Source organism: Nannospalax galili, unplaced genomic scaffold (assembly GCF_000622305.1).
Source record: "Nannospalax galili isolate Female #2095 unplaced genomic scaffold, S.galili_v1.0 scaffold1272, whole genome shotgun sequence".
Classification (NCBI taxonomy): Eukaryota; Metazoa; Chordata; class Mammalia; order Rodentia; family Spalacidae; genus Nannospalax; species Nannospalax galili.
Window position 1 is genome coordinate 635,011 of NW_008332402.1, and position 18,349 is coordinate 653,359.

At 39.5% G+C, this 18,349-nt stretch overlaps 1 protein-coding gene across 4 annotated transcripts in view; it reads left to right on the forward strand.

Moving 5' to 3' along the window:
- Positions 1-1,530: 1,530 nt before the first annotated feature.
- Ttc29 (tetratricopeptide repeat domain 29) overlaps positions 1,531-18,349 on the forward strand; it is a 227,248-nt gene continuing 210,429 nt past the window's right edge. For 2 of the 4 annotated variants that reach the window (XM_017796729.2, XM_029560810.1), the window contains exons 1-3: positions 1,531-1,953; positions 7,134-7,231; positions 9,367-9,450. In XM_017796729.2, coding sequence (XP_017652218.1) covers positions 7,140-7,231; positions 9,367-9,450 — 176 coding nt within the window. In that variant the 5' untranslated portion in view covers positions 1,531-1,953; positions 7,134-7,139. Of the gene's footprint in view, positions 1,954-2,232; positions 2,280-7,133; positions 7,232-9,366; positions 9,451-18,349 lie in introns of all 4 variants that reach the window. The other 2 variants (XM_029560809.1, XM_008827488.3) reach the window with 2 other exon arrangements.

The window sequence follows — 18,349 nt, forward strand, 5'->3', positions numbered from 1 at the left end:
AACAAGTCAGAGAACTTCCAGTGGAAAAAACAGGGAGCAGGAGGAAAAAGTCCAAACAGGCCAGAAAGAGCCTTCCAGACCTCTAAGTAAGAGATCCTTATATAAGTGGGAAAGGACGGAACATAGAACTTGCAAATCTCCGATTCAGAAAATCAGCAGAGACTGGAAGAGAGCCACACAAGTCAAGGGAGGTTGTGTTAAAGTGGTTCTGAAAGCTGGAGAAGGGATTCATGAGAACAGATGCATCCTTCCTGATGTGAAATGGGTGGGGGCGTCTTACAGATAATCATGATCATCAATTGAAGTCTTACATTGATCTAGTGAATACATACTGTGAACTTACTTGGTGGACCTAATTTAGTGATTCGTTATAGAAAATCAAATGTGGTAATAAAAGTGTAGTTATGGTTATATGCTTGTACTGTAGCTAGAATCAATTTAGGGTTGACAGAATGACATGGGTGGCTAGATTGCTAGCTCAGTCTCTAGTGTGTGACATTAGGCAGTGAATAAAGCCTGGCTTCCCTGCATGTTTTTATTGGAGAAATAATAAGCAGCAAGCCTCACTCTTGCTCACTCTTTGAGAGAATGAGGAAGTAAGTTCACTTCTAATGTGTATATGCGGCAGACAAGATGGAAAGATGGGCTGAAATTACACAGGCTGGCCTCAAGTTAGAGTGAATACAAAATCCTGAGTTTCAGGTTTAAAAAAAAAAATCAGAATAGCCCGGCGTGGTGGCGCACGCCTTTAATCCCAGCGCTTGGGAGGCAGAGGCAGGCGGATCTCTGTGAGTTCGAGGCCAGCCTGGTCTATATAATGAGTTCCAGGTCAGCTGAGGTTGCAGGGAGACCCTGTCTCAAAAAGGCCAAATATATATATGAAGGCTGGGTGTGATGGAGCAGGCCTTTAATTCCAACACTCAGGAGGCAGAGACAGGCAGATCTGTCAAACTTCCAGGCAAGGCAGAGGTACACAGCAAAAAGACACACACACACACACACACACACACACACACACACACACGCACACACACATGCACACACAGTCAGAATAAACAAAGGGTAATTCTCTGAGACACCTTGAGCTTAGCTGACCACAATTCAAAGTCGGATCATTTTCTGGACACCTCTGAGGATCTGACACTCAAAGGCGGAGGCAAAGGGTAAGGACTGGTCTACATGGGTGGAGAAAGTCGTATCAGGTTAATGGGAACCACGGATCTGTGCGTCTCCTGCCAATCTCGTGGACAAAAGAAAAATGTCGCAAGACATTGAGAAACATCACTACCGTGAAGGAAGCAGGTCGGGGACTATCAAACTTAAAGGCCAAACTTCTGGCAGCTCAACCGGAAGAGGCTGCTCCTCCCGGAGGCCACGCCCAGCCGCCGCAAGCCCCACCCCCTCCCCAGGCACCGCCCCATGCTGAAGGGGTTGGAGCTGCCCAATCCTGAACCGAGTGGAGCCCAACTCCGCCCCGGCCGGCCCCGCCGGGCCCCTCTGTTTCCCTGGAGACGCCGTTTGCGTCCCCAGCCCAGCCTCCCACCGCGGGAAGAGGGGCAGCGCCAGGAACTTGATCCCCGCAGCCCAGAGCCCGAGCTGTCCCCTGTCAGCCCTGCGGTTCCTGGAGGCGGGGCTGAGGCTAGGACCAGACTTGGTCAGGTCCTAGGAGAGCGAGGCGTTTTTCCTAATCCCAGGAACACCTCCTCCATCAGCGGCCTCCATCCTCTGGCCTCAAGCTTCCTGAAAAGGAGATCCTCTCCCTTTACCTCCAGAATCGATCAAGAAGAGGAGCAGAAAGCGTTCTTCTTGCTCCTGGGATCACCTGGCCCTCTAAGGAAAAACAAACAGGTGCGACAATAAGTAGACCAGGCCTCCGCAGAAGTGGGTGGAGACGGAAAGAAACTAAGACCCTCTCAGTTCTCGGCTTCCTAAAAACAGCACCGTCTTATAAATGTAAGAGAAAGGAGTGATTATCCTGTGTCGCGTTTGCTTGAACTATTGTCAACACACACAATTTCAGTTGTTTGCATTTTGTTCAATTAGTGATTTAGTTTCATAGTGTCTACATTTGGGCATATTGCTTTCTAGCTCATCTAAATACATCCTAGATACATAGAATTTTTTATGAGTGAGACTTATCTCTTGTTTGGGGAAGGTCAGAGGAATTATTCTACTGACCAGTTTTTAACTTTCCCCCCTTCTCCTATGTTGTTGTATTTTGCTGAATTTTAGTCTGGCATCTGAGAGTCCAGAGTGATCTTCGCCAGTAATCTGTAAAGGTATGTTGGATAAAACATGGCTAACCTTTAAAGGCTTCCCCTATTTGATGGTTTGATTGAATCACTAATAAGCGTAAGGTTCGATTACTTTTTATTTAACAACCTATCTAGTCGTCCACCACAAAGTCCTTGGTGTGTTATGATATAAACATCCATTGTTATTTAAGGACTATTTAAATGTATATGAACTTACACTCTTTTAAGGTGTATAATCTATTACATTTCTTCTGCAGTTTTCTTCATCTTTTGTAGCAAAAGAGCTTGTGATATAAAAAGTCCTGAATCTTAAGAACAAGTTTTACATCATTGGTTTTCACTCCAGAGTGACTGGGCCTGGAGATGCCAGGCATTGCCTAGAGTCCCTCCCCAAATAGCTGTGTACACAGTAGCCCACTGTCCTTTCTGTTTCCTGTTAGGGGCATCTCAGGGGACAGTGGGCAGGAGGGTTACTCTTTGAAGAATTTTACTTGGAGGCCAGAGATTTAAACTCACACCATGGGACACATTCAGCCTGACCCAGAATGCAAACCTTTCATCCTGTGTTTCTCCATTCTCATTTGTCTTTGCATGTGGGGGCCAAACTTAGAGGCTGTAACTGCCTCTGATAGGAGAGCCAACCAGCAGATCAAAGAATGCGCCAAATCTTTTCTGAATACCAACAATGAAATGGCTCCGGGCGGCCTTTTGATCTTTGTCTCAGCCCCTGTAGTGCCACATGTGGCTCTGCCCATCCACTGGCACAGGGGGAGGAGGACTGCCTCTGGGTCCTCCCAACATACTTCTTCAGCCTTGGTTTCTGAGGCTAAGCTCAGTTGGGCACCAGCCAGAGAGGTGCCTCTCCTTCTCTCTTACTCACCTGAGCCTGAGCTGTTTATTAACCTCCTGCATTTTCCCCAGCGGTAATAAAGTTTGGTGGACCCTGATGGCTTAGGGGGATGGGTTCCACTTTTGCGGTTGGACTCCATCAGATAGTGCATGGCACAAGTGGAATACATTCCTAATTGCCAAGTCTGGGTTCGAACTCACTGACAGCTGGGGATGCTGTTTGGCCAACACTAGGAAAGTGATGCAGCTCATGTTAACAATTCCGCAGGAAGAACTAAACCCTGAAATGACAGTTCCCTAAACATGCTGGCTTTTTTTTTTTTTTTTTTTTTTCATTGCTGGTTTTTTTTTTTTTTTTTTTTTACTACCTTAGTTCCCCTAGGTTGCTGTTCCTTGCTGGAATACAACTCCTTTCTACTTTAATTTCAGCAAAAACAAGACTGAAGTGATAAGGCATGAAAAAGAGTAGATTTTTAGGAAAATGATTGGTACAGGATCACATTAAATATTGAGTACGTTCCAACTACTACATGAAGCAGGTACTTCAAATTACACATTATCCATGTATAAAATAGATATCATGTATTGATTATGGAAAACAAAATAGCTTTGCCCAACAAGCATATGGCAAGGTAGGACATGGATGAGGATCAAGGAGAGAGTGAGAGAAAGGCTGCTGGACTTCTCCCCCAGTGCCAAGCTTCAACTTTCCATCATAGATGGGTTGCACGCCGTTTTTTCAGCATGCAGTTAATAGCTTTTTCCCCTACTTTATAATTCAGCTCTGACCACCTCTCATTCAGAGTTTGTGCCTTGAGGCTTGCCAGCAGGGCTTGCAATACTTACATTAAACTAAATTTAAGAGTAAAGGTGCTCCTGCTGCTCATGAGCTCAGATCAGAGGAGAGCAAAATGAAGAAGCTGGCAGCTGAAACTTTAATGGTAGGAAACATTGACTCAGAACTTGAAAAAAAAATCCATAGTTGATCTGTGTGACAAAGAAGACAAATTCCTCTCTGTATGTATCATTTGCATTAGATTTAATTAGACGCTTATATTTTCTAGCAGAATTCACTGAACCCAATTTCGCATAATATACTGGTAGGTCAGTTCTGAGGGATGGGGAGGTTATATACATCTCAATGGGATGTGTTGTACATCAGAACTTGTAGGTCTGTTCCATCAGTCTGCACATAGCTCATCTTTTTAGAATCTGAGAGCTTGTTGGTGAATCCTTCCAAAGTTCCTACAGTTGCACAGAGACTGTTCTGGCTCCAGGATCCAACATAAGCCTTAGAAAGCCAAGTGGGGCCCTCAGAACAGTCTTCACTCACGGGGCATGGGATGCCCTTACAGGAGGAACTATAGCTATTGCCTTTGTTCCTTTTTGAAGCCCACTAGGGAGAGATAAGTGAGGGCTTAGAACTATGTTGGTTCAAATCTATTCTTTAAATTGGAACACTCTAGAATACAGGCTTCACATCTTCTGTAGTAAGCTCATGAGAAGTGTGTTTAGGGAGCTTTTGGTGTCTCTTCAAACCTGTGTAAGAAGCTTGTTCTATGTTAGCCAAGACTTCTCATCACGTGTTCTGCATAAGGCTTTCATTATCCAGACAGATCAACTGGTTAATATAACATCTGATCAGAAAAAAATCTTTTTAAATTAAAAAGCATTGTCATTATATTATGAAGTTATCTGTCATAATACCATCCTATTATTCTGCAGAAAAGACTAGCACTTTCTATTTTGACTGTGTGCTTTAACTGTATAACTCTGTAACTATGTAATCTATAAATGCATGCAGTAAGTACATGTTATGGTTCATGGAGCTATTATGTCTAGACCATAATAGGATTCTGATACATCTAAAATAAAAATGACATGCATTGAATTATCTAATTTTGCAAAAAGATATATTTAGCCCACAGTGATCATCATTTTCAAAAGCACAAGAGTAGCTCTACTGATACTGGCTTTTACAAGGCTTTCCCTCAAGTCTCAGTGCTCTGCCTGCCCTGCTCCAGTCCCATCCTGCAATGATTTGATATCCCTAGAGGATGAACAACATTGTCTCCACCATCCGTGGACAGCTCAGTCACAGGTCTGACTGCCCTGCCACCCCATGTTCCATCCTTCCAAAGCTACCATCCTCCCCCACCAGATTTCACAGATACCTCCACAATAGCCTCTCTGCTCTCTGGTCTTCCTTACTCCATGGTCTAACCTCAAGAGAATCCAGAATAAACTTTCAAAAATGAAACTGAAGTTGTATCACCTCCACACTCTAAATCCTCCAATTGATTTTTACCTCAGTCAGAAAGCAATAGAGTTTTTACAGCAACTTCAAGACCCTCCATTGTCCCCTAATTTTTATTTCTTTGCTTTTTGGTTTTGTTTACTCTCCAAAATTGCTGAGCATTTGCATTGTACTTTACCTTATAATGTCTTATTTATCACTGTCTTGTGTTCTGTTTTGCTTATGAATGCACTGTCTTCTTTTTTCCATATTCACTGTCATAATGGAAATTTCATGAGGTCAGAAATCTTTGTCTTTTAGTTCACTGTTGTATCTTCAGCACCTAAGACAGCACCTGCACAAAGTAGTGGCTCAGTAACATCTGTTGAATGTTTACACGGCCTAGATTGACAGTTTTACCCCAGGTCACACAGGTCTAAAATGCTGGAGACAAGTGATTTGAAACTTAGAACTAGCCTTTCAAGTACTTGGAGAAACTACTTTGATATAGTAGGTCAAAGCGTTGGTACCAGGAGCCCTTGGCCTTTTGGCTGCCTCTCTAATTGACAGGAGTATGGGATATTTTGCAACTATGAGCCCTTGCTAAAGTGATGTTTTCTATTCGAGGTCCTGTGGACATCAGAATCATTGTTCTTCTTTTGGGGGTAAAGTTTTGATAACTGAATTTTGTAGACTTGCCTTTCTCATTGCTCACTACATTGCATTTTTCAGAGAAGGTTGCCATCAACTCTCCCACTCCACATTTTCTTCTTAAAATGTGACCTTTTCTTTTTGAAGTGTGAACCATAGGTGGATGGCTCTGTGTTTAAATACCTCGAGTATAGACAGGCTTGTTACCACAGTGGAAATAATGCTATGTGTCCTCTAGGCTAGACCCCAAGAGGGAAACAGCTTCCATCTGACTTTTCATCGAGATACTGCGTTTAGAGACCTGCACTGTCCCTAAGAAGTCCTGAAGCTGCTTTGCAATGAGGAGACCCAAGGCATATATCCAAACCACATGTATGTGTGGTCCAGCTGGAATTCCAGCTGATAGCCTCTGCTACCAGATAAATGAGTAGAGATGAGACCTGTCCCAACTGTGGGGTTACTCCAACTTCTGAGTCTTCATCAGGGCCCCCAGGCATTGTAGGCCAGAGGAAAGCCTTTTTTTTTTCACACTGTATCAAATTCTTGACACATCTGAAGTGCAAGAGAGAACATTGTTTTAAACAACTTTTAAAACCAATACATTTTGAAATTATCTTCTATTCTAATGTTTAAGCTTTGTGCATTCTAGGGGAAGATGTCTCTTTATTGAGAATCATTCCTAACATCTATCACTTCTAAGGGAAGCCTTTATTTTTGAGTGATGAAGCATCTAGAAAACAGCAAAGTGCACACTATTTTTAATTATTGGTGCCAAGAGAAGACCAAGAATGAACCATGAAAATCCACAGCTATCCCAAAACTCTTCAATTACAACCATGTCTCTTACCAAACTAACAAAAGCTGAATTGTCAATGCATTTTGGAGACTTTCTCATAAATCACTTTGGGGTGGAGAAGCGGACAAGTAATGAGTTGTTCAAAAGGCAGAGGGCAGAAGGAAATAATGAAAGAAGCAACTTGGAGAAGCCACTCACTCAGCATTGCTTCTGAGTAACAAAAGGAATAGCTGTGCACACAGAGGCATCCTCACCTCAGACAATAGGCAGTGCACTGCTAATAATGTCGTAAGGGAGCCTTTGAAGTTTTATCCTTTAAACAGCCATTTCTGCTTATGTTTTGCAGTCCCCAATGACCACCTTTCCCCCACTGCCCGTGACTTGTACAAAGCTCGCAGTCTTAGCCAAGCAGAAGCTGCCATGTTCTCCAGGAACAATTCCAAGGTATGTGGCCCTGGTTCACATTTCTCTTCCTACAGAATAAAATTCATGCATCAGGGATGTCAATAGCACACCTCAGAAATTGCGGTAGTCTGAAGAAAAGAGATGATACATTGTTACAGACAAATACTAAAATTTGCTGTTTTGAAAAGCTTGGTGAACCTCTCAAATACTACCAATAGATTTATTTTCCAAGCTAGTGGTCATTGTGTAATAATTACATTCTAACGTAATTATTTTACATTCCTAATATAACTACATTAGGAATGTAATTATTTTATTTCCTACAAAATTATTTCATGTTTCCTACAGAATTACAAGATGTTTTCTTTGTTAAATAAGCACAGAGAAAAGAAAGCAGAAGCTTTAAGATGTGGTTTTTAGCCACAAGGTCCCAAAAGCTAATTTCTGTTTTGGAGGAATGGGATGTATACTTCCTAGTGGAGTAAATTGGCAGGCATGATTTAGCTGGTAAAATGACACTGGGGCCTGAAAACACATCCCCAAATTGCTGCTGCTGGGGAACGACTTCTGAGCTGCTCAAGTTATCACTAGAAAAATGCAGAAGAGAGAACTTGATGCATTTGTCATATTTATGAATATTAACTGAGTCTGTGCTACTTTGAAATTGCCATTTCTGTTTGTGTTGACTTTTAGGAAAACACATTGCTTACCAATATAAGTAATTTCCATGTGCAAGTTGGCTATTTTCTTTATAGGTACAAGTCTCAATTTCTGCAAAGCATAATGATAAAAATATTACAAAATTTCTTTGTTCTCATATCTAACTCTTAGCATTTCTTGGAAAAATTCAATCCCCTGGATCAAAATAAATATGTAACCGAACTAAAATAAAATAAAAATAAAATAAAATAAAAATAAAGGTTCTCTTTAAACGAAAATCAAATACTTGTTTTTCTGTAGCCAAGAAATCTTTGAATATGTGCATAATTTGTGGTACATATAGTACATATATGTGTGCTTAATTTCGAATACTGTGAAATAGTCACAAATTCTAAGCGAGCTTGTTCTTCCTGGCTTTTTTTCAATGACTGAGATTATACATTCTTTTCAAAGTGAGGAATAAATATAACTGAAACTCACATCCCTAAGATCAGATGGAATTTTTTTAATTGAAAGAAATATGTTTATTATTTAATATTTAGAGCAAAGATTTTACAAATATTCTTTAATAAGAATGCACCAAGTAAAACATAGCTATTTAGGGATGCTTAGGACCATAGACACAGGATTAGGAGAACTTAACAGCATGTTTATTTTTCAAAGTGTGAAGGATGTAACACACTACAAATATTCCTCAGTAAAGTCTTTTTAAAATTGTTTGCTTCTTGAAATTCTAATAAAAATTTGAGATATGTGTATGATTTAAAAGACTATTCAGCCATGCATGGTGGTGCACACATGTATTTGAAGCACTCAGGAAGCAGCAGAGTGAGAAGGCCAGACTGAGCTACATAGTGAGATCCTGTCTCAAAACAAAAGCAAAACAAATAAAACAACATTTAAACATTTAAAAAAAAATCTCAACAGCACTTCTGGGCACACTTTAGTTATGTTTGAAACAAATCAGTTTTACGTGTTTTTATCAAACAGTTGTTCTTTTTTCATTATCTATTTTTATTGAATTTTGTGCATTTCATTCATCTTAATCATATTTAGACTCCTCCCCGTCTGTACTCCATTGCCCCTCCAACAGTTTTCATGCATTCTGTCATATATATTAAAGCCTAACAAGTCAAGTTTATGTCCCCAGATGACCCTCAGTATGAGTTCCTTAGTTTAAGATTCCACACAAAGAAAATACTTCAGTAGTGAGAGAGTTATACCACAGAATTCCATGAGCAAGATGGGTGACCTGAGCTTTGAAAGAAAACTCCACTGACATCAGCATATGGGTTGTTACAATGAGTTTATTCATTAGATTTACTATTCCCTGTCTTTTTTTTTCATTTAAGATACTTGGAAATGATCAACTTATCCTTATAACCATGGCAGAACATTTACTGTTGCTACAACTAGCTACTGAATGCTTCCATTTTCCTGGTGACGGTTCATGTATTTGGAAGCTTTTCAGCTTGGTCAGATGGTGCTTTATTATTTCTTTCCATTTCACTTAGGTCTCAGATGATCAAAGAAAAAGATGACATAGATCATTACTTGGAGGTGAATTTCAAAGGACTGTCAAAAGAAGAGGTCGCTGCGTAAGTATAGCCTCTTAAAGGGGCTTTAATAGAAAGTTTGTTTCTTTTGTCTAGATTCTTTATTGAAATTTCATTTTTTCTGGGCAGTACACTTTTTCACTGGAACATGGCATTTAAAAATTAAAGTTCATATTAAATAGTGATAAGCTATGTCTATTGATCTTACACATATCAAAGTCTTTAATTTTACGGCTCTCAAAATTCTTATATTTACCAAGATATTATACTATCACATTTGCAATATTTAGTTAAGTCTGAGCCATAATTCCTTATTAATCTCCATTTTAAAGTATGTTACCCCCATAGGGAGAAAGGAGCTTTCAGAGAAAGATTTGTGTATCATTTTTTCCTTGGTGATAAAAATTAAAAAACAAAACAAAAAAAAAACCTCTTCGTGATATATTTTGTTCCCTCTATCCAAGAACCCACAAAAGTATCAGTGGATGAGATAGCTCACTGTTAACTTTAAAATTACTTCTAAGTTGTCTATCAAGGTGGGTTATGCCTCTAATCCTAGCACTCAGGAGGCAGAGGCAGGTGAATCTCTATGAGATCAAGGCCAGCCTGGTCTACATAGGATACTCAGAGACCCTCTCTCGAAACAAACAAACAAATGAAAGAAAACTTCTAAATTGTCTGAATTTATTTTTTAAGTAAACAATGTAAGTGTTATGATTTTATCATTAATTAGAATCTGATCTGTGGAACAAATAAAAGCAATACAAAAAAATATGTACGTTAGTAAGGAATAAATAGAAATTTGAAATAAACGCTACAGAGGTTTAACATTGCTTACTTGGAGGCTTGGTGAGCCTGTTATAACCAGTTCTTTAGATCAAATATTGAAGAATGGAAATCTTAAAAAAGATAATGTGTCATACTGAATTCAACAAATGCTTCAACTATAATACGTTATATACCAAATCTTTGTAAAAGATTCCATCTGCCAGGTATGGTAGGACGCACCTTTAATCCTGGCACATGGAATCAGAGGCAGGCAGATCTCTATGAAATGGAGGCCTGATTTACATAGCAAGTTCCAGGCCAGCTACAGGGAGCTATCTCAAACAAACAAACAGGATTTCATTGGTACATTGCTTAATGCTAATTCTATTCGAGAACTATTCCTGATATTTTTATCATAGGTTTTATACAGTGTAAAATTCTAATTCTCTAATATACTTCATTTTGTTTAATCTTTGTCAATTTGCATATCACATGGACAATCGAAATAGTTCACCTTGTCAATAGTTCCTTCACAGAATGATAACATTTTACAATAACTGGACTAGGGATGTAGCTCAATTGGTAGAATGCTTGCCTAGCATGCATGAAGACTTGAGTTCAATCCCCAGCCAACATAAACAAGGAGTGGAGACACATGTCTATAATCCAAGCACTGATGGCGTGAAGGCAGTCAGGAGTTCAAGTTCATCCTTCCCTACACTGTGAATTTGAGACTTGCCTGGTCTACCATGAGACTCTGTCTCAAAAAAAGCTGAAATAAGTAAATAAATAAATAATAAATAAAAACTTGCCACATCTCTACATAGCTATTTTATAGAGTGCTATGTACAGTGTGTGAGATGCTTAATTAAATGTAATTTGTATCAACAACTTATTTACTTTCCATGATAACCTGCTGCATAAAATTAAAGGTCATTATTGTATGATAATGTGGTTGCTAATTGTAGGAAATACATAAGTAATATTTATATTTTGGTTTAAATATGATCATATTCAAATAGCTTAAGGGTTAAGAATTAAAATAAAAATTAAACTTATGCTTTGTAAAAGTCAACGAACTAGAAATTCATATGTGCCTAAGTGTTCAGTGCATCTTTATCTCTTAGATGAAGAAATTTCATCTAAGAGAATACAAAATAGACTATATTGATGACTGTTTTTTAATAATATTAATAATATTATTTTTCCACTAAGTTCATTACCAAAGTGATTTCATATTTATCATTGTGTTACAGAAAACAGTTTCACCCAGTAATTCTGGGCATTCGTCTTAAAGCTGATCATCCCTAACACACAAATACTTGTCTAGACAAAAGCTGTTTGTGTGACACAGTAGATGCAGACTATTCATATGACAAGAGCTTGCCTTTTACTGGTATGCATTCTAGAGCTCATCCTATACAAACTAGTTGAGTAACCCATAAAAAGAAAATTGATGAATGATTTCAGCATCTCCCAGGAATGCCCAGAAGGTACCAAGAATTGTGTACATTCTATTAGCTGAGAAATTGCTGCATAAAACTTTTCACTAGCCATTCAACTCTTAAAAAGATAAATTGGTCAGCAAGCAGATATTAAGTACTTTCTATCTAATATGAGATTTTTCATTTTGGGAGAGACAATGATATTTTACTGTAAGATACTTGGCCCCATCCCACAGCCTTAACACATCTTTGAGCTATTAAGACCTATGTGTCATAGACAGATAGGGAACGGATGAATGCTGGTGTACTGTGAGGTACAGCCCAGCAGCCAAGAGGAGAGCAAAGAAGACTGAGATGATAGGATGAAACTTGTCACCAAAGACAGATTTTGAGTTTGGCTCTTTATCTGGTTAGCAAAATAAAATGATCTAACTAACAAGTCATCATAGATCCTCAGCATACAAAGGTGTAATGCATAATAACTGAATAATCTCATTTTCAATCAGGTAAGAGCACCGTCTAAGAGAGACCTCAGATTCCTCACTCTATTGCCTTATGCTTCTTAAAATGGTAACATGTTTATATGCATTCATTAACACACTTGATACACACTGGTTTTATGTCATAATAACAAGCATGGACCATCATACTCAACATTTCTTCACTCTTATCCCCTGCAAGTTCTAGCTCATGTTCCTCCCCTACCCTCAACAGCAAGAAGACACATCATTCTAATACTTCTCCATCTCATTCTTGCCTCAGTTGGCTGAATATATTTGTGGCTGCAGTGCTTGCTGAAAGCTCACCATTGACCTAGCACCCTTTATTTTTGCCCTGTTGGAAGGTTCTGTTCCTGTCCTCATCTCGTATGCCATCTTCATAGCATTTGACAGAGTATAGCATTTTCATTCTGTACTTGTGGCTTCTGGTAAGTCTCGTTGGACAGTTTCCTCCAGACCATACTGCCTCATTTCTTCGCATCCCTTTTGTCAAGCTCTCAGTGGAAAAGAAGCCCAGGGCTCCTTCCTAGGCCATCCACTCCAGCTAGTATCCCACTGGACCCAACCCTATACCTTTGAACACTAGCAGAGACCTGATAGCTACCACACTGACAAGTCCAATACAGATCTCATAACCAGGCTCCAAACTTTGACATTTAACTGCCCCTTTGATGCATCTACTCAAGATTATATATCCCCAAACTAGATTCTTGCCCACTCCAACAGTCTTCCCACAGTCTCTCCCCAAGGCAGCCTTGCTTAGCCCCATTTAATCCATCAGGATGCCCCATCAGATACAAGGCCAAAATATATCCTATCTTGCTAAGGTCGAAAACACAGTCTCCCTACTCTGGAAGACTCATATAAATCTAGCAGTCAGAGTAAAATTTTGAAAATATCGGATTAAGACAGCCCTCTGTCTAAAATGTTCCAAGAGCTTCTCTCTTCTGATGATATCTAAACCAGCAGGCTGGAAGCTGTGCACATCCCAAGGCTTTCTGACCTCTCTGACCTTGTGATCCTATTTCCCCTTCCTGTGTTCTTCCAGTGTGACCTTGCTGGTGCTCTTTCTTGTCATGTTGTGTGTCACTTTGAATGTGACCATCCCTGGATGCTCTTTTCCTGCCTCATCATACAACTTAAATGAGTAACTAAGTAAGACAAGCTAATGCAGTTTTTTAAATTTTTAAAAAATATTTTATTTATTATTTTTGTTATTTTATGTGTATGAGTGTATTGGACTATATGGAGGTACACCCATGCTGTGCAATGCCAACAGTAGCCAGAAGAGGGCTTTGGGTTCCCTAGAACTGTTTCTGGCCACCATGTTTGTGCTGGGAACCAAACCTAGGTCCTGTGTAGGAACAGTCACAGGCTAAGCTCTTAATCACGTTGCTGAAGGAAAGGAAAAATCTGAAGTTTTGACAACTGATTCTTTCTTTATAATTTAATTTTTTTGAGACTTTCATACCTGAGCACTGTATTTATATCACGTCCACCCCTCAATCTTCCCTTTCAAACTCCCCTGGAAGTGGAGTTAAGGACGGTTTGTAGCCACCATATGGGTGCTGGGAATCGAACCTGGGTCCTCTGCAAGAGCAGTCAGTGCTCTTAACTAGACAAATCTAGTAATGGATCAAGTCTCACCTGTTTCACTTTGGATTGGGTAGAATAGTTCAAAGGGAGAGACATCATGCTTTGCCTCATCTACATTTACAGAAAGAATTTCATCACACTTGTTTTTTTCTCTTGAGACAGAGCCTCATATAACCCAGGTTGGCCTCAAACTCACTGCAGCTAAAGAGGTCATTGAACTCTTCTGATCCATATTCAGATGAGGTGCCCCCTATGACCCTGAACTCAACTCTCCTGCCTCCATCTCCAAAGTGCTGGGATTACAGACATGTTCTGTTGTCCCTTCTTTATTTTACTATATTTTAAGTGTGCTTTATTTCTGTGTCTTTTCAATGCCTTGTTTAAAGTCAAATATACTATATTTGTACTTGACAGTGATAATTTCACTTTATTATGTAAGTCTTTACTATGTAAGGTCATTGATACTATGTTAACCAATCTTTACCTACCGAGGAATGTTGTGTCAAGAGTCTTCGTGTATACTGGGTTTTTATTCTGTGTAATATTAACCAAATGCATTGATATTTTTTCAAGAATCACTTATTATCATATCTTAATTGTTTTGAGAAGCAGAGTAATAAAAGTGTCATTTATTCCAACATAAATTTCTGGGGGGCAGTTTTTACAACATTGTGAGGATACAAATGAACAAAATCATCTAGGGACAGAGAATGCTAATCTGCTAGATGTTATTTCCTGCTTCAAATCCCAAAGCTGGATATGGAGACAAAGAAGCGGGTTCAGACTTGTGTGTTTCTCTGTGACGTTGCTTTCTTTTGGGGTGTCTTACTTTCAGCATCATCAGCTGAGCATCACTTGTGAATCAGATAATGGCAGTTAGGAGTACCAGTTGCCATATGCAAAAGTTTTGCAATGTAAACAAAGGCTGTAGTGATGGGATGGCTTGCTGTGCAGACTTGAAGACCTGATTTCAGAAACCCAGCACCTAAGTAAAAGCCAGAGTGTCAGTGAGCACCTGTAATCCCAGTGGGGAGGCAGAAGTATCCCTGGAGCTCACTGGCCAATCAGTCTGGATAAATTGGTGAACTCCAGGTTCAGTGAGGGACACTGTCAAAAAACAAAGTGGAGGGTGATTAGGAAGGCGTCACATGGTGGTCTCTGTCCTCCACACATTTGTACCACACACCAAACACATGCACACATATTGAGAAAGAAAGAAACAACCATTCATTGTCTTGTTTTAAAGCCTTTTCTCTGCTTCATTTTGAGTTGTGCTATTCTTACTGGCTTAAAGTAAATTAACATTTCACCAAGTAGATCTTCATCTCAAATCTTAGATTCTTCTAGACATGCTTTTACACATGTTCTGTGACCTGCACTCTGGTTTTGCACAGTAGCCAAGCACTCTAAACAAATGTAGAGAGCTGAGCTGTTTATCCAGAATCTAGTGGTTCAGAGCAACATTGTGGGAATTTAAACTCCTTCAGGTATGTTTCTCTGCCCCATTTATTTTTATCTGCTTTTGAGAAATCATTTGGTTTTCTTTCCAAAACATCGTGCTCTTCTGTAAAATAAGAGTCTCTGAAGGGGTTGGCAAATTTAAACTTCTGAAGAGGTAAGTTGCCAAGTAAGTGGTTGCATGATGATTCTATCTTGTTGGGGTTTGCCTTTGATATTTTGTTCTGTCAGTATTAAAACAGGGACACTCAAAACCATTCAGAACCTCCTAAATTTCTACTATGACCTTGAAAAATAACCCCTAAAATATTGATATTGTGGCAACTATAAAACACCATGTCCCTGGCCTATGTATATGCCCTGCTGTTTTTTGCTGCTTTATGTTAGAAAGTGGAGATGTTATTATAATAACCAGTGCCACTAATTACCGGTGTCAGAGAGGCTAACCAGCATCTATGTAGAGGTTATACACCTTGAAAAAGGCTCTAGAAATGGCCTGTGTGTATTACTGTCAGGGAGAGAGCAAAGCCATCCATTGGACCAAGGTAGTCAACTCAGAAATGCATATGAAATTAGAGTTAAATTTAATAAGCTTGATTATGCTGTTTCCCATAGAAAACTATTGTGAGAAGGAAGCTTAACATATGAAATACCAATGGACAGAGAAAACAAAAGGACTAGCTAGCCACCATTGCAAGGCCAAAGCACCGAGTATATACTGGCAGGGCAGGTCATGACTGGCCTTGGAGGCACTGTTTTTGAGGCACTTATATCATCAGAATTAAATAAAGATTTAATAACAGAGTAAAGATTTAAAACAGTGATGGTTCAATGGTTAAAAGCACTGGCTGCTCTTGCAGAGAACCTGGGTTCAGCTCCCAACACCTACATGACATCTAGCAACTGTCTAAAAATCCAGGTCCAGGGGATCTCACACCCTCTTCTGGCCTCCATGAGCATTGCACACATGTAGGCAAAACACTCATTTATATAAAATATTTAAATTTTTTAAAAAATCAGTAGCAAGGTATTGTTTGGCTACCTTCTTTTGTGTGGATTTTTTTTACTCCATTCACATTGTTCTTAAGGGATCAGAAATTACTTAGAATAATTTCTGAGGCACTTAACTTGTATTCTAAGCATATTCGGAAACTTTAGGAGTATTTTGCAACAAGGAGGTGGCATGAGGGAGCCTCATTTTAGCCTTCTCTGCTCCAAGTGTTTCTGCTTGGGATACAATCCCAAGGGAGAGCTGAGGTTGTCGTGTCTAGTTTGGTGGAAAGAAAATGATAAGAAACATTCTAATTTAGAATGTACTTGTGGGGAGTTCAGGGAGATCAGTGCTTACAACAGAATGAATGTAGGGAACGAACAAAGGAAGAAATGAAAGATGACTCTGCCGAACCAACCTGAACAATGGGGGCAACATCTTTTTCACAGTTGAGTCTCTGCTTCCTCCAATGGTGTGCAGCACACAGCAGGTACCCAATGAATATTCTTTTAACTCATGCTGCTCACATCCAAGCATGCAACTTTTTCCAGTTAAATCCCTTCCACTTCTACTTTGAAATTTATTTTGTAAAAGTAATAATAGAAAGTAATACTTCTTGACCACTCAGAATGTTCAGATATGGTTTCAAGTAGGCCGTCTGCAGTCATTCATTTAATTCTAGAAAAATGCTTGCCAGTTCCATTTACAGTGAAGAAAGAAAGTATAGAGATCCTGAGTTACTTGACCAAGGTCACCAAAGAATAAGTAGAAGAGCTGAACTTGACCCTTGGGCATCCTGTCTGCACCCCATTTTGATCTCTGATACCATCTCCCTCTGGAGTTACCCAGGTAGCCACTGTTACTGTCTCTCTTATTGCCCATCCTCAGTGCCATTCTCTTCCCCTAGGCTTAATAGAGTGGCTCTCCCTTGCCCTTAAGTGGTTCAATTCCATTAGGTAAACTTGCGGCTCTCCTGAAATAGTCCTCTCATCAGAGCACTTACAATGAGTTATCACCACTGGTTTGTTTCTTCTATTGGGCTTTGAGCACCAAGACAGGCTGGAGAGTGCTATTCTGCTCATCTGCACATCTTTGATAGCCATGAGGACCACAGCTCAGAGGTGACGGTGAATCAATAAGTGAATGTCCATGACCTTATAGCCTGGCACCTACACTGTGCCCAGTATACTCTCCTTCTCCCCTTGTGCCTCATGTACTTGGTGAGCTTTTATCTTCTTAGCCTCAAGCCTTGGCTCACTGGTTTCTTGCTTTATGAGGCTTCCTTTGCTCCACTCTCATCCACACAGTAGAATCCAAAGCTCCTGTTCTATGTAGCTCTCCAAATAGCCATGGACAATCATGCATGTGGACTTTGTTTCCCCATGTATTAATATTTAACAAACTATATATTGTAACCCATTAGAGAGTAGTGGTTTTGACCCATTAGTTTGGGGATCATGGCCAGCATTTTAAAAATGAAAAGAGAGTATCATAAAGTAGAATTTTTAAAAAGAGCATTCAGTAAAGCTCAATATTGGGAAGCTGCCAGGTGTAATGGAACAGCATAGATTTTAAGCCCAGAACTCTCTGGACTTAATTTACAGATTTACATTTACAAATAAAGAACTGGTTGACTTTGTAAGTTACTTAACCTCCTATATCTCATCCTCTTTATCTGGAAAAATATACACAGTAACAGACAGGCTGGTCTATTGGAATGGCTATAAGGATTATATTAATATAAGATAACTGAAATATTTTGTGTGTAGTGCTTTTAAACTTTTGCTTCATGCAGTTACATGCATTATGTATACAGGGACTGAACTACAATATAAATGTCTTTCTTACTGTGAGTTCCCAAAACAAATGGACTCTATCCAAACTGAGAATCTTTGAAAGTAGGATTTGTATTTTTATTCACCTTCCAGACTCTTCTGGATTTCATAATATAGCACACTTTTATTTCTTCTTAGAATAGTTTGAAGATAAAACTTGGTATTACCCATCTGTCAGCTTATAACTAGAAAGTTGAAGGCAACCAAGGATGAAGTGTGAGAACATAGCCCCCACTAGAAATGCTGAAGTCCCTGTGAGAGATTACGTTTCACTTTGAACTTCTAGGCAAACTGGACAAATGGGGGATATGATGGACACAGGGTTATCGTTATTGATGAAAGATGCCC